The sequence below is a fragment of the Paroedura picta genome, chromosome 17 (genome assembly GCF_049243985.1).
Source record: "Paroedura picta isolate Pp20150507F chromosome 17, Ppicta_v3.0, whole genome shotgun sequence".
NCBI lineage: Eukaryota > Metazoa > Chordata > Lepidosauria > Squamata > Gekkonidae > Paroedura > Paroedura picta.
In genome coordinates this window covers 6,981,578-6,998,522 of record NC_135385.1, presented here as the reverse complement: position 1 = coordinate 6,998,522, position 16,945 = coordinate 6,981,578, and the positions used below count along the sequence as shown (strand labels likewise).

General features: G+C 50.7%; 1 protein-coding gene across 5 annotated transcripts in view; it reads right to left on the bottom strand.

Moving 5' to 3' along the window:
* The window catches only part of GRIN2A (glutamate ionotropic receptor NMDA type subunit 2A), a 118,343-nt gene that overhangs the window by 53,157 nt on the left and 48,241 nt on the right, over positions 1-16,945 (bottom strand). The window contains exon 2 of one of the 5 annotated variants that reach the window (XM_077316287.1): positions 15,011-15,247. The exons of the other annotated variants lie outside the window; for them this stretch is intronic. Within the exon in view, the coding sequence (XP_077172402.1) occupies positions 15,011-15,061 (51 nt within the window). The 5' untranslated portion in view covers positions 15,062-15,247. The remainder of the gene's footprint in view (positions 1-15,010; positions 15,248-16,945) is intronic. 5 annotated transcript variants of the gene reach the window in all.

Here is a 16,945-nt window from a genome sequence, read left to right as displayed (position 1 = left end):
CTTTCAAATGGACCATGAATCCTGCCTCCGTTAGTCCCCGTCCATTTTGATCCTCCTCCAAGTCACAGTCAATTTAGGTTTCCCCAAAGAGTTTCCAAGGGTAACCCTGGACTTTTTCCTTGTCGGTCTCCCATCCAAGTCCTATCAAGGGCCCACCCTGCTTAGCCTGTGAGATCTGACAAGATCAGACAAGGCTAGACTGTCTCAATCAGAGCGTTACTGTGTGTTCAGTCTGGTGTTTCCATGTTCAAATGTGTCACATGGATGCTCAACAGATAAATGGTCTGCAGTTCTCACGACCTGGTGAGAAGCCCTAATGGGCTAGATTGGGACCACAGGGAGGACAGCTCTCCATCACAGGGTTCGGAGTGGCAATCTCTGATTTGGAGAGGACCAGGTTTGATTGCACACTCCTCCTCCATATGCAGCCAGCTGGGGGACCCTGGGCCAGTCACAGTTCTCTCAGAGCTGTTCTTGTGGAGCTCTTAGAGCACTCTCAGCCCCACCTACCTCACACGGTGTCTGTTGTGGAGACAGGAAAGGGGTTGGTAAGCCACTCTGAGAGATGTGCAGAGAGTGAGTTTCCAGGAGCTGCCACTGGGCCCTCTTGCCCATGAGTCCTTTCCCACTTTCCTTTGGGAACACGACCCGGTTCGAATCCCCACTTGTGCCAAGGAAACTCGCTGGGTGACTCTGGGCCAGTCGCACACTCTCAGCCTAACCAACTTTGCAGGGTTGTTGTAAGGGTAAAATGGTGAAGCTGCTTTGGGTTACTACTGAAGAGAAAGGTGGGGGACAAATGAATTAATTTTTTAAAATTGTTTTCATTCTGCTGTCCACTTCTGAGTCTTGGAAAGAAGGCTGGGACAGTACATAAGAGTGCCAGTGAAATAATTATATTGGCAAATTAAATGGCTGAACTATCCATTTACCTCAAAAGTTCTGGGTTCCAATCATACCTCCCCCCCCCCATCAGCTCCAGTTTCCATTAAATCCAAGCCGTTGATGGGGGGCCAGAGCGGCATCCGAAAAGAGAATGCTTAATTAAAAGAACAAAAGAGACAGATATTTAAGCTCCTGGATGAGAACTCAAACCAGTCGGAGAGGTTCGAGTGCGATGGCTTCTCTGCAAATTGGGGGGCCAGTTTTCAAGTCTGCCTCAGGGCATCCGTGGCACAGTTCTCCCTGGGGCCACCGCTCACAGAGAGCAGGTCTCCCTACACTTCAGCATTCTCAGCCCCCGTTGCCTGACAAGCCATTTGCCTCTATGGCTCCCGGTTTTGCTTCCCCCTTTCACCCTCCGGCTCAGTTTCCATTAAATCCAGCCCGCTGCCGGGTGGGCCAGGACGGCCTCTGAAAAGAGAGGGCTTAATTAAACAATCACCGCGGAAGGAAGGAGCACCCATCTCGCCACCCGGATCAATAGTGAGGCTGGGATGGCCAAATCGAATCAAATCGCTCTGCCGACAAAGCGCCCTCCGGCCTGACCGTTCTTCACCACTAAGGAGCAAACGTCATTGATCAGACGGTATCGACCGTGGGGACGGACTCATCCCAAGAAGCATTATTTGTGTCTGCTTCACAGAAGCCAGCGCCTCTTGACTTGTCCGGCAAGACAACCGGCCGATATCTGGCCCACACTCACCCCAGGAAGCAGCTCCCCCTGAGCACGAACATGCCTGGTCTTTTGGATCCTGCTTTTGACTACCCAAAGAAGTCTCAAAACAGCTTACAATCAGCTTGCCCTCTTATCCCCACAACAGGAACCTTGTGAGGTAGGTGAGGCTGAGAGAGCTCTGAGAGAACTGAGAGTGGCCCCCAGCTGGCTGCATGTGGAGGAAGAGTGGGGAATCGAACCTGGCTCTCCAGATTAGAGGCCACTGCTCTTGACCACGACACCACGCTGGCGCTCCGTCCTTGCCACCCCGTCTATAAATAATCTAAACTATTTTTTTTAATGTTGATAACTAGGAGTGATCCTCTTCAGGACCCAGCTATCCTTTGAGTCGTGCAGACTTCCTTGTGTCTGAAGGAGAGGAGGAAGTCCAACTTCTATGGGGGGCAGGCCCCTCATTGCTTCGTCTTGCCTCGTCAGGGGAGGAGGCCCCAGCTTCCTTTTTCCTCCCCATGTTCAGAAGCTTCTCTGAATCGCATGCTGTGAGCGGCCACTGCAAGATCAGGACATTCACGCCTGGAGCAATAAGCAAGAGGATAGACTTGGACCCGGTGGGCATATCCTGCCGTCCGAGAGCTACATCCAAAGCTCTGCTTGGGTCTGATGGCTACAAAGGGGATGGCGATGCCTTTTTCTCCCCCGTGGGAACTGGAGCCACAGACTGCGGGTGTTCTGTTTGCAGCCTTCCAAAGCAGACTCTTCTCCAGTTTGGCCGCTCTTTCGGGCTTCTACTGACCACTGAACACGACGACGATTTTTCAGACGAATCCGCCCACGGGGCATGGCTGCAGTCGGGACAGCGTCGCTCCTGACAAACGGCGAGGTGGCCGAGGGCTGGCTGGGTGACAGACTCCCATAGCTCAGAGGTGGCTTCCAAGGCCGTCCGCCGCCTCCTTCTGGGTCTCATCTGGCAGATCTCTAATCTCTGCATGTCACACCTGTCATCTTCTGTCAGCATCTGACAACTTATTTGAAACAGCATCTTGCCAGCTTTGGTTCATGGGGAGAATAAGATTAGTCCAACCGGGGAACATCATTGCCTTAAGACCATGGGGGCCGAGACCCAGCCGGAGGGGCTCTGGATGACGGATCTCGACGGCCGAGCCCGACGCGTGGCGTTTTGGAGTCCTACGGCGGCCTTTGAGATGTTATCTAACGTTCTGACGCTAATTCCGTTCTAGGTGTTTTATGACTCATCTGGGCAAGATGAATAACCAGGTACTATAAAAAGACAAGCTTCTCAAAAATTAATCCCATTAAATTATAAGGCTTAAAAAAAAAAAGAACAGCACAAATGACAAGGAACAAGAAGAAATGGGTGGCTGGATACACATGGCAGGTCCGATGCATCCCAAAAGCAGAGAGGCTGAGGCTTGCAAACTCGGAATGAAGAACCTGCCTTCGGAGGCAAGGTATACTGCCTCTGAATGTGGAGGTTCTGCCGCGCTGCTGTGGAGATTTAGAAACCCCACTGACCCTTATCCTAACTCCAGGATCCTGAATCTGAGGCTATTGCACTAAACTGACTCTCAGTGGACGTAGTTTTGCAGACGATGTTCTGGAAATCTGACCTCTCCCCAGAAAAGCCAAGGATTTTTTTTAAATAAAGGTTTTTAAGAAGTATCCTGAAGGGTGTATCGTGAAGGGTGTATCCTGAAGGTGCAAAGCTCAATCTATGGGAATTTCTTTTCCTGGAGTTGGCCATGTTGTCTTGGGCACAAAGGGGGAAAGAGCAACCACCAAGCAAAACAAAAAAAAGCAAAACCTACTCAGAATTTCAATGGGTGAACTGCCTTTCATCAATACTCAGAGCAGGTGGGTCATGATTTCTATTCTATTTAGGAGGCTCACCTAACCAAACAAAAGGAATCTTTTTTTTAAAAAATAACAATAGTCACACTATTTAACCTTGTGTAAGAAATCATCCTATCAGGCAGGCCCAAGACATTCTGTCAAGCGTAAGGTTGCCAGCTCTGGTTTGGGAAATACCTGGAGACTTTGGGGGTGGAGCCAGGAGTGGGTGGGATTTGGGACAGGGGAGTGGAGTAGAGTGCTAGGGAGCCCTTGCCTTTGTCTCTGAACAACATTTTTCAATGCTAAAAGATTTCTGGCAGCCTTCAGGCCATGGGGTCCACTCTATCATCGAGGACCACAGCCTCCCCTTCCAGAAACCACCAGGACCCCTTCATTTTAGGCTCACTACAACCCTGTGAGGCAGGCTAGGGTGAGACTTCGTGACTGGCCCAAGGCCACCCAGCGGGCCTCCGCCCAGCAGAGCAGTGACTTGAACCCGCACCCTCCAGTTCATAGTTCAACCTTCTTACAACGGCGCCACCCTGCCTCAAAAGCCTCATGCTTATTCATCCAGGAAAGGTGTGCCCTGGTTTTATGCTCACTAAATGAAATTCCGCGCAGGAATTAATTCCCTCCCCGCCAGCTAATTCTTTTGCGAAACAAAACAAAACAACACGCAGCCTTCATCCTCCACCAGCCTCTCCCCGGTTACCTTCTGCTGCACCCAACATCTCCGGCTCGCAAAGGAGCCCAGGGCGCCGTGATGCTCCTCAGAGACAGACGCTACGATCCGCAACGGCAATATGTACATTCATTATCTCAATAGCCCTAACTGAATTATGCTAAGCGTACGGTTAACGTGCATCACGTTGAGCCTGGCCAGGGGGGTTCGGGATGCAAATGGGGGAGGGCCGGGCTGTGACTTCCACCGCCCCGATGCCCGCAGAGTGCTTAAAAGTTGATTTAAGCGTGCGCACAAGAAGTCCAGATGGCAGCCCGCAAGCTCCCTTGCTAACACAGTGGAACGGCGGTAAAAAAGAAAAAAGCAACAGCCGCGGATGCCGCCTCTCGAGAAATGCCAACTGCGTCTTTGCTGCCAAGAGGCCTGCCCTGCCACTGCCAACAGGACGAGGGCTTCCTGCCCACACTACGAGGAGGGCTGGAGTGCTCGGGCGGGCGCTAGCTACACCACGCCTCCTGCCAGAGTTGCGGGAGGAATGTACTCTTCTGCAGGGGGGAGAGGCCACAGGTGAACAGGCCCCCACAATCAGAGGGCGCTTCCACACTCACTAAATCGTGCACCTTCGGTCCACTCCAGTGACTGCTTGTCAGTGGATTGTTGCCACTTTACACAGTAAAATCAAGTGCCCAGGCACAATCAGAGCTGCAAGCCAAACCAAAGTGCTTCAAAGTCTGGCGCGGGCGTGGTTATTTATCTGGTGGCTGTTGGGGTTGTCTCCTGGCCAACAGGGGTTGGATCCTCCATTTTTTTCACTTGGCCAACTGGGGTTGGATCCCAAGACTCCATTTTGTCACTTGGCCAACTGGGGTTGGATCCCAAGACTCCATTTTGTCACCTGGCCAACTGGGGTTGGATCCCAAGATGCCATTTTGTCACTTGGCCAACTGGGGTTGGATCCCAAGACTCCATTTTGTCACCTGGCCAACTGGGGTTGGATCCCAAGATGCCATTTTGTCACTTGGCCAACTGGGGTTGGATCCCAAGACTCCATTTTGTCACCTGGCCAACTGGGGTTGGATCCCAAGACGCCATTTCTTCACTTGGCCAACTGGGGTTGGATCCCAAGACTCCATTTTGTCACTTGTCCAACTGGGGTTGGATCTCAAGACGCCATTTTGTCACCTGGCCAACTGGGGTTGGATCCCAAGACGCCATTTTGTCACCGCATGGAGCCATTTTGTCATTACATGGACTAAGCTTTCAAGCAAGGCAAGGATTCAAATAATATTTTAACCACTGTTCGGTTACTCGGCACGTCTCTACCGATCAAGAGGCACAACTGGTAATTTTGCAAGACACCAATGGGACAAAAATGTTCTCAAAGGCCCTTCCCGTTGTCTTTCAAAACTGTTCTCCCTGAGTAAAAGGGAATGTTTATTTCCTGAGTGCTCTGTCTTCCGTCTCTGGATAATGCACGCTGCACGCTGAGGAGATTGTTTCTTAGACTAGATAATAAGAAATGCCTTTTGTTTATTACAATGGGATGGTTTGTCTTTTCAAGTCTCATTTTTAATTCCCGCCCGCTACTATTTGCTCGACTGGTAAAAGCTAAAATGCGCTTGTGCTTTCGAGAAGGAGGGGAGCAGCAGTTTGCTTTGGCTTCTCGGAAATATTTGCAATTAGGGTCAAAATCCAAAAGGAAAGCATTGAGAGCTCTGGATACCAGCAAAGAGCCGAACCGAATCAGTGTCCTGCGCTCCGTTGAAAAGGGAAGAAAGAGCCAGGGCTGTGTAGCACTTAAGAGCCTCAGTCCAGGATCTGGGAGAGCCAGGTTCGAATCCCCCACCCTGCCATGGAAGCTTGCTGGGTGAACTTGCACAAGTCCCATGCACTCTGCCTAACCTACGTTGTGGGGAGAGGCGGGGAAGATTTGTAAGCCACTTTGAGACTCCTTTGGGTAGTGAAAAGCAGGGTCCAAAACACCCAGCTCTTCTTCTTCATTTATTTTCAGCATTCCTCACAATCTCCGTTTGCCTCTTGCCTTCAAAACTCAGTGAGGGGGTCGCTAGGAGTTGGCTGTAGGATTTAGCACTTGAGGGCATTTTGGATGAAAATGGGCAGCACGCTTCCACTCTGGCACTGGAAGAGAAAAGGACCGATAGGTATTCTCTCAATGGGCTCCCGGAACAACGGGCAGGCACCCTTCCGCCCCTGCGGGACAGCTCAACAGGTGCAGACTTCTCTTTGCCCGGCCTGTCTGGCCACAGGGCTGCTTCTGGCCTGGCCGCAGTCGCGTAGTCCAAAATGTGGAAATCCCTGCTTAGTCTTGCTCCCGTCTTCAGAAAAGCCACCGCGCATAAATGGGAAGAATTGGGGGGGTTGATCGACCCTGCACGACTCCCGACGTCCAGAGAATGTTGGAGACATTCGGCAAGGTGGCTTAATTTTTCACGGTGCCCTTTTTCGTGACCCGCTAATCCTCCCTCGGAGTACCGTCTGGGGATTGCAGGATTTCAGAAGAGCACCTTCTTGTTATGTTCCGGTCCGGCTTGTTCCGCAGCCTACGCAGAGAGAGTAGCAGGGGTCCGGGGAGCGGCAGAGAGGAACACGCCGTCAGACTTCAAACCCAGCGGAGTCTGCAAGGGCTCCGGGGCTGGAGGAGAAAAGCGCCAAGGGTGGTGGTGGGGGGGGGAAGAAGGCCGCCCACGCAGCTGCCCAGGAGAAATTGCCATGCTCAGCATACCAGGCGGTGGGACGGCATCCCGGTCCCTTTATTGTTGTCAGGAAGCAAGCTGGCTTCCAGCTCCCTCCATCCAAAAGACTGCCGGCTGCCAAAAAAATATCTCTTCTGACCCGTTTCTTCATCATCCAGCAGTGAGGAGGAGCTGGCGGGCTCTGACTAAGACTCCCAGCTTTTCGCTGGCGAGGCAGGTTATAATTTAGCCCCCACTTCTTCCTCCTCCTCCTCCTCCTCCTCCTCCTCCTCCTCTCTCTTTCCCTTTGCATGGCATTAACCTCAAAGCGCTGTATCGAGCCAAACTGTATAATGCTGGTGTCACGGGAGGAGGGCGGCTTCTTCTCTTGAAGAAAGAGGAGTTGTTGCTTGCAGGGCTGACAGGCGATTAAGGGAACTTGATGATCATTCCGGATAATTAAGAGCCAAAGAACCCCCTTGTCGGAGCAGGTCTGCGACTGAGTGTGGGCCGGTGCAGAAGCCAAGGTGGCTCTAGAGAAAGGGACTAGGATGGTCTCCTGCAGGGGTAGAGGTAGACCTTTTTCTGGTTTTACAATTTGGGCAGGGCCACGTGGCCCATCAAGGTTTCTACTGAGCCACTGAAGATTTCATTGGCTGGGTAGGCTATTCAAAATGTTGCTTCACTAGCGGCCGTTGCCTTCCTCTGCACAGCGCCCCCGGTCTTTCTCGGTTCTCTCCTACCCAAATTCTAACCATGGCTCTGAAGGACTCAGGCTTGGGGGAGTGTTTGAGAGTGGCGGACTCTAATCTGGAAAACCGGGCTGTATTCTTCCCGCCTCTTCCACATGCAGCCATCTGGGGGACCTTGGCCTAGATGCAGTTCTTAGATTTGTTCCTACAGAACAGTTCTCTCGGAGCTCTCTCAGCCCCACCTACCTCACAGGGTGTCTGTTGTGGTGAGAGAAAGGGAAAGGTGTTGTCTTTTGGGTAGTCAAAAGTGGGGAATCAGAAACCCAGCTCTTTGCCTTCTTCCAAAACACACTACGATGAAGAAAGCTCCATCTCAGCCCCCCAGCAGTAACCCTCTGACCGGCCTCCAAAACCAGCCATGAAATGAAGTTTTGGAATATAGGGTTGCCTGTCCAAGGTTGGCAACCAGTGCTAATGGGGGGGGGAACCTTTCAATTCAAGCAACTCATACACAAAATGAATCAGATTTGTGTTAATTGGACAAAGTTTGACCTTTAAGACCAACAAAGTTTCATTCTGGGTATAATCTCCCACGTGCATGTACACTTCTTCAGACACACACTAAAGCTCATACCTTGAATATAACTTTGTTGGTGTTACAGGTCTTTGTTCTACAAAGTGAATCCATTCCAGGTAGCGGATCCAATTCAGGTCCAGACTAAGCGACCTATGAGATGACCCGCCAGAGCTGTGCCTCTCAGAGCCCTCTTCCCAGAGGACCGACTCAAAGTCTCCTAGCATTTGCCGAAGCAGGGTGGAGAACGCTACCCTACAACTACGGGCCAAATAAAATTTTGTTCCAAGAATTCTTTTTTGGACTGTTTGTTCACACACACCCTGCTTTAATAACAAGCGCCGCTAGCAACAACAACAACAAAACACCCACAACCCTGTTATTGTGAAGCAGTGAAATTAACTCAGGGAGCACTGCAATGAATGATTTCAACTTTTAACCGTGTTCAGTCAGAGTTGTTGGGTTTTTTTTACAAATGCGAACAATTCCCCGAACGGATCTTCTCTTGGGTGTTCGTTCTGCAGCATCAGGCTCGGAGCATAATTACAACCCCAAAAAAAGAGCAAAAAATTAAGACGTTAAATTAAATTAAATCAAAGTAACAGCGCCGTTTTTTTAAAGTCAGTGATTAAAAATGTTTATGCGTTGGGCCTCTCTTTATGCCATTCTGGCTTCGTCTCTTAGTGGGGCTGGGAAGAGGGATGCCATCCTGCGGAAGGGGGAGCTTGGGACCCCCCAGGATTACAGCTCATCTCCCGACTGCAGGAGAAAACGGCTGCATCGAAGGGCAGACTATGGCCTTCTGCCTCCTCCTCCAGCGTTCACCTCCATATCTCCAGCAGTCTCCCAACCCGGATCTGGTGACCCTACACCCCAATCTCCCGCTGAAGGCCAAGGAGGACCCGCAAACCCCAGCTGGGAAGGAGAGACCCTCGCCCCCCGAGTTCTGCAACACCTGAGCTCTGATCCGTCCACTGGTGAGGAGGAAATGCTTGGCACTGCAGCAAGGCCTGTTGCAAGTTGCAAGTCCTCCTCATTGGTACCATCAGGATATTACCAAGAGGAAGCTGCCCACTTTAAAGCACATAGACCCAGAGGAGCAGAGGCCTTCTGAATCCCAGGAACCAATGACCACAATCAACTATGAAGCGCTCCGTTGTACAGGGGACTGGCCAGCATGCCAGACTGCCAAGGCGCAGCAAGTGGTGTGCACTGCACAGCGCCCCCTGCAGGGTCCCAGGGAAGGCTGGCCAACCAGTGTGGTCAGGAACAGGGCAGGCGTTCAGCCCGCAAGAGCATCGTATAGCGCAAGCCGGTCGCCGACTGCACAGAGGCATGGCCTGAAGTTCAAAGCAAACCCGTGCCCTCTCTCCGGATCACATTTCATGCCGTCAAAGTGACAAATCCAGTGCTCGGAAGCCTCCCGAAATCTACATCCTGCTTAAGATAATCTCGACACGCCGGCTGAAGAATACATCAAAGCAGCAAAGGAGGCCGGCGCTCCGATTCCTATCGCCCGCAAAGCAGGTATGACAGCGTTCTGTTCCGGGAAGGGGGGGGGGGGGACACAGGATGTGGAAAAGAGAAGAGAGAATGGAAGCGAGACGAAAATAGCCGTTTTCGAAGGGCTCGGGAAGCAGGGAAGGAGGAATCGCTGGAGAGCAAGGCCACCCGCTGTTTCTGCAGAGGCTGAACGTTTTCTGCAGAGGCCGGGCTGCCTGTGCTGCTTAGGAGGGCAGGCACAGCAGGTCCATAGTCATAGCTACAGAAACTTCCTTTGCCACAAATGTTTACGATGGCCATGAGTAGAAATGGTTTTGCAAAGCTGACGTCAAGGCTATTGTGAGGGTTCACAACCACAGGCAACCCCCTGAGTTTATCATCAGGGAAGTCAAAAACGTAAGAGAATCCCTGCTGGATCAGGCCAATGGCCCATCCAGTTCAACACTCTGTGTCATACGGTGACCAATAACTGAGCAGGACAATTCAGAAGCTTGACTCTATCGACCAATCGTAAGCGCTGATGTTGCACACCCCCTTCTTGACCTCATGTCTTCTCCCCACCATTATAAGCAAGGTGGGCGACTGAAAATATCCCTCTAGGTTGAAGTCCAGTAGCATCTCTGAGACCGACAAGTTTTTCAGAGCGTGGGCTTTGACTCTCGGAAGTCCCTCCCCTGGAAATCTTCTCTGTCCCTGAGGAATTTCGCTGAGCTACTGCAGACCAAATCTGAAACTATTCCATTTCCGGAGGGGAGCCGTGTTGGTCTTCAATGGGAAAGTGCAAGAATTGAGTCCGGGAGCGCTTCAGTCCAAGAGCCCCTCTCTGATGAAAGGCGATTTGACTCTTGAAAGTGTCAAGAGCAAAATTGCTGGTCTTTCAGACAATGCTGGGTTTGCCTCTGGCTCTGAAAACATTCAGTGTTTTTTTAGAAGACAAATTCCTGTGGAAGAGGAGGTCACAGTGTCTCCAATGCAGGCCCCGATCTGACTGGTCAACCATGAAATAGAATTAAGCAACCTACAGCTGGGAAGTGGACATATTCCCAGCTCTTTTTCTCTCCAGCCACAAGGCCAAAAGATCATTGTAGGTATATCCTTAGAACACCCTCCTCTCCCAAGAGCTGGGAGAAGAAGGCTCCATGTTTTAAAATGAAATAGGAGGTGTGGCTCAGAAAAGTTGTAAAAGAAAATGATTTCGGCATGATAATTTCTGCCTAAAATGCAGGGAGGGAGGCGTGAGCAGCAAGTAATTCAGAGCAATTACGTAAGGGCTTTCATCTCTAGTTCCCGACTTGCACAGCAAAGAGGACGAAATTAATTATGTTTTATGAGGCCCCCCCGGGGAGAAAAGCAATCAACCGCCGTTTGAGGCTCGGAGACGCAAAGGTGTGAGTTGGAACCAGGTTTGAGGGAATTTCTGTGTCAGAAGGATCAGCAAACAGATCTTATTCAGAATGGGCTTCCCCATCCAATCCCAAAAAGGCCCCAAACCAATTGCAACAGGGCCACAAACTGTCCCAACAGGACCCCAAGCTGCAGTATCCTAAATCTGTCTAGGGAAGCCCGTAACCTGTTCTTAACTCTGTAAACCCCTGGCTGAGACCACAATCCATTTTGGGAGAGAAAACCACATGGATGACAGCGAATGACCGAGCAGTTAAAGAAGTGGAGGGGGGGGGGGCAGAAACGATCCAGCATCTACAGGGGCCCCTTCCTGACATCCAAGTTCGGCAATTTCTGCTCCCTTTACAAAAACGGCGTTCGGCAAAGCTAAATTACTTCTGCAGAGCTGTCTTAATAACACGGGTATTAAGAATCAAGGGCAGATAGGACATTAAACCGTAATAAAGAAAGCAATTTGGGAAAATAGCTGTTCCATCCATTTTTAATACCGCCAAAGTAAAGGAAACATGGGGAAAGAGAATTGGGGCCTCCCTCTACCCAAAACCAGGGTTGAGCATTCTGAAGAAAGAAAGAAAAAAAACCAGAATGCAATCTCAGCCACAGAATTCAGCTGAGAAAATCAGCTTTCTAGTCCTATGAAGGGGGCTATGAAGGGGGAGGCAATGTCCGACCAGGAAGTGATGTCACTTTAGGTTGCAGAATCCAGGAATCTGGCCCTTCCCCCCAATCTCTGTGGTTTTTACCACTGAGCATTCCAGGAGTGGGGAGGGGTGATTTTGGCCACGGGGATGGGTGCTGTTTCCAATCAAGGATCCTGCTCAATGGGTTTAAGTTTTGGTTTCCTTCTACACGATGGCCAGCAAAAATTCTAGAACCCTGCTAGGATGTTTTAGGCCCCGAATCATCTAGCAAAAATAAAAAAACCGAAATGCAGTCCTAAGCATCTCATCAAGACTCACTGAACATTATCACCGCTTGCTTAAAAAGTGTAAAGTGATAAAAGAGTCTAATAAACAGCCCTGAATGATGGAGTGGACAGAGTGGCCAGCAAGGGGTGGGAACAGAGCCACTGTCTTCACAGTCCAGGTTCCAATCTGTTGCCAAGAAGGGCCGAAAACCGGGAACTGCTGGCTCAAGACCCATCCTCTGCCTGAGATTCTGACAAGCGGCTGCTGGTCTGGGTTAACAACGCTGACTTTGATGAACCAAGGGCTATACTGATCTAGCAGCTCAAACTAACCCTAATCCTGAACCCCCCACACTATTTTTTTTAAGCTGTTACAGTCTTGCAGCTTTATCTGGCTAACCTCGAGTTGTCACTAACACAAAAGCCTAACTTCAGGCCCCCAGGAAAATAAACATGGTGTGTCTACAGAGAACCACCAAGAGGCACTGACAATAAATGAAAATCAGAATTTCTAGGTGCCATGGTGCCCTGGCGCCTGGGGTTTGTCTAGCCCAAGCCAGGCTCTGAGATGATCACCAGTCCAGAGAGCAGAACAGGAATTCAGGACCCAGGTCTCCTCCAATCCAGCCTCCCCAAATGCTGCTCCATCCCGCCTCCCCAAAGTCACCAAATTCCCAGCTGATCTCCTCGGTGCTTTCCCAAAGGCACTAGCTTCCCTCTCTCACCTTGAATAAGCGTTAAAGAGCTCACCAAGCAAGCTTTGGCCTAATTAACCTCCAATCAGCTTTAATTGGAAGCGATTCAGCAAGAGGAGCTCGTAGTAAACGACTCTCTGGGTCCCTCTCACCAGGAAGGTTAGCGCTGAAATAGCAGGGAAGAGAAGAGCTGCCCGAGATATAACTGGGAGGGTGGTCCAGGCTAGCATTACCTTCTGTGACCAGGTGACTAGAAGGCCAATAAAAGCATATTTATTATTGTTATTATTATTATATTTCTAGACAGCCTCTCACACATCGGGCTCAAGGTGCTCCACAACATATTAAAATATAGATCTGCAATACTTTTTTATTGCATATGAAAATTCTACCATTCAAGCCACTAAAATAATCAGACCACTCATATACTTGCCTTTCTGTTGACCCCGAAGAAGCCCTGCAGTGCAGACACGGCACGTATTTTGTCTAAACGCCCAACGAACTTTCAGGGGGATTTCTAAGCTTCTTTCCTTGTTTCCCTTCTCAACAGCATGGCTAAACGCTGCTGGAATGTAACGGCAACAGCGGTCTGAATCCAGACGCTGGGAGGCTCGCAAGACAGGACTCTGTGCTCCCTCGAGGCGTCAAGGGTGCTTTTGTAGCATAAACCAACCTGTTGGGTGCAAATCGACCCGGCCTCTGAGGTTAAGGCTGTTCAGCAGGGTCAGTTCCCGACCCGAGCAGCGGCTCCGAGGGGACGTTCACTTTGCATCCTCAAGTGTGTGGCTCTCCACAAACCAAATCCTTTTTCTGATGATTCCCTAAAGGAGACCCAAAGTTTGTCCAGGAAAAAGGGACATTGGGAACTGGGATCCAGGTAACATAAGCGGGGAATAAAACTTGGTCGGTCTTCAAGGGGGCCCTGGGCTCCTACGATGTTCTGCTGCTTCAGGCCGACATGGCGGCCCCCCTGAATTTCTTTCTCTTGTTACCCCTAGAGTTGGATCATCTTTGTTGCTTGTTTGAATGGCGTTTTTATTTGAAACAAGAAACGTGAAGGATCAGGGATACTGTGAAAAAGCACCTGCGCCTCCAGTCAAATGTTTTTCGTAAACTTTAACTCAATAGATTTGGGGGTGGAGCTTGAGGATGGCAGGCTAGGGAGGGGAGGGGCCTCAAAAAGATACACTGTCTTAGGCTCCACCCTCTAAAGCAGCCATTTTCTCCTGGGCTAAGTCTGGCTTTGCCCCTAGGTGAGTTTGATTTTTTTCAAAGTGCCCCAAAGGCTCTTAAAGGAGCAGCGATCTTAGACTCTTCTGCAGTGTCCTGCCCCAATTGCAGCTCTCTCCTCCCACACAAAGGTTGGGTTGGCAATAAAGCACAGGGAAGTGCACGCCGCCAGCACATTAGCAGGCAAAAATATGCATCTCTGACGATCGCTGCTGCCTCGGCACATCTGGCGAGAAGGAAATTAAAGCTATGAGGGGTGGGGGGATAGTTTCAGTAATGGGAGCGGCTAAACTCTAGATACACTAAATGGGCTTCCTGATTGGAAGTCCTCGTGCTGCTTTGCTGTGTTCTGGCACTCTGAGCAAGGCCTCAGCCAGGGCCTTGAGAGCCAGTGGGGTGTCGAAATTAAGAGCTGCAGCCTCTAATCCGGAGAACTGGGTTTGATTCTCCACGCCTCCACATGCAGCCAGCTGGGTGGCCCTGGGCCGGTCACAGTCCTGTTAATGCTGTTCTCGTGGAGCCGTTCTCTCAGAGTTCTCTCAGCCCCACTTGCCTCCCAAGGTGTCTGTTGTGGGGAGAGTAAGGGAAGGTGATTGGAAGCCACGTTGAGACTCCTATGGGTAGAGAAAAGCGGTATATAAGAACCAACTCTTCTTCTTCATAGTGTGTCTGTTGTGTGGAGAGGAAGGGAAGGAGGTTTGTCAGCTGCTTTTGGACTCCCGTGGGAATCCCAAAGCAGCTTAAAGCCCCTTTTTGCTTCCTCTCCCCACTACAGGCCGCCTGTGACATAGATGGGGCTGAGAGAGAGCTCTGAGTGAACTGCTCTATGAGAACACCTCTGAGAGTACTGTGACTGTCCCAAGGTCATCCAGCTGGCTACATGTGGAGGACGAGTGGGGGATCAAGCCCTGTTCTCTAGACTGGAGTCCACCACTCTTAACCTCTACACACCACACTAGCTCTCAGAATGGGGATTCGAACCTGGGTCTCCCAGATCCTGCTCCAACATGCTAACCGCTACACCACTGGCCCTGCAGCAGTTCTCTTTTCCACCTCTTCCTTCTTTCAAAGCAATTGCTAGGAAACCTCACGGGCTCCCCTGTTCCGCCATGGTCTGGCTGAACACGCATCAGCCACATCTCCACCACGACTGCTCCTCACCTGTCTGTCAACAAGCACCTTCTCCTTCCAGACCAGCTGGTCCATGTCCATTATCGGTCTGGTTTCCGATTCTTAGCGGCCCCTTGCTGGCGGAAGAGGTGGAGGGCCCAGAAACCGCCGTTAACTTTACGTTAAAAGCCCGAGAAGTGATTTCGGGATTGGGACCCGATGCAATTTCTTCCCGCACACAGCTACTGCTCTCTGCTGCTCCATTTCTATCAGATGCAATAATGTCACCTTTAAAGAAACAAAAAAAAAACCTCTGGCAAATGAAGGCTTCCAAAGCCTCATTAGGTAGGCAAATAAAAAGGCAATTTAGGGGGGGGGCACACACACAATGAGAGGAGACACTTTTCAGCAAAAATAAAAACGAGGTAATAATAAATGCAAAGTTCCTAACAATGTTAACATGTGCTTTCCCCCTCTCCCCTCATTGACACTGACAGGCAGTGATTTATTTTTATTCTCTTACTTGGTGTCATGGTTAGGCACAGGGGCTTCTAATCTGGTGAGCTGGGTTTGATCCCCCACTCCTCCACATGCAGCCAGCTGAGTGACTTTGGTCTAGTCACAGCCTTGATAGGGCTGTTCTCACAGAGCAGTAGTATCAGGGCTCTCAGCCCCATCTACCTCACAGGGTGCCTGTGGTGGGGAGAGGAAGGGAAGGAGACTGTAAACCGCTTCGAGACTCCTTCTGGTAGAGAAAAGTGGGGTATAAAAACCAAATCTTGTTCTCCTTCTTCCCCCTCCACCCTTTTGCAATCATTCTGACATGCATCCTCTGGGATTAAAATCTAATCCTGCAATTTTCCATGCCGGGAAGTGCTTTGCCACAAGGGGCAGCAAAATGTAATGGTTAGAATGTGCCGTTGTTAGAATGGCCCGCAGCAACCCCTGGTGCCTGCCAAGTGATTTTAGGAAGTGGGTGGGACCAGGTAGGCCTTGTGCCCAGCAAAGGTTCTGAGTGGCCACTGGAGATCTGGTGGGTTGCACAGATTTTTTTTTTAAATGCAGCTTGGGTAGTGCTGGCCCCTGTGGCAGCCATTCTGTGGCTGCCAATTTCTTGCTGTGCCCACCAAGCTGTGTCAGAATTCCAAATGCACCCTCAGGCTCAAAAAGAGTGGGGACCCATAGCTTAGGATCCCAAGGACCTGGGTTCGAATTCCCCACCCTGCCATGGAAGCTTCTGAATTACCTTGTGACAGTCGTAGCCATCCTTGCCCTGACCTGCCGTGAAGCAGAGGAACGGAGAAGCATGTACGCTGCCCTGAGCTCTTTGTGGAATAAGGGTGTGCGTTTTCCCCCCCTAATATCCCAGATAGATAAATCATGGTTTTGTTTCTTGGCCGCATGTGACTGTCACCAAGTATAGTGTAGCGGTTACATTGTCGGACTATGATCTGGGAAACCCAGGTTAAAATCCCCATTCATATCATGGAAGCTTGCCGGGTGATCTTCGGCCAGTCACACGCTCTCTGCGAAACCTGCCCCACAGGGTTATTGTGAAAGAAGAGCTGGTGTTGACGCCCTGCTTTCCTCAGCCTTCAAGACTCTCCAGGTGGCTGACAATTGCCTTTCCCTTTCTCTCCCCCCACGTTGGTGCGGTAGGTGGGGCTGAGAGAGCTGTGAGTGGCCCAAGGTCACCCAGCTGGCTGCATGTGGAGGAGGGGTGGGGAATCACACCCGGTTCCCTCCAGATTAGAGGCTGCCCCTCTTAACCACTACGCTGGTGTCGCGAGGATAAAATGGAGGAACAGAAAACGATGAAAGCCACTAGGAGTTCCCCACTAGGGAGAAAAGCAGGATATAAGGAAACAAAATAATAAATTTTAAAACAAAACAAGGAACCTGGCTTGGGAGAAGGCCAGAAGATGGCAGAGAAGTCATCGTGGGGGAAGCAGACGGACGCTCTCTGCATCCCCCCCCCCCATTTCC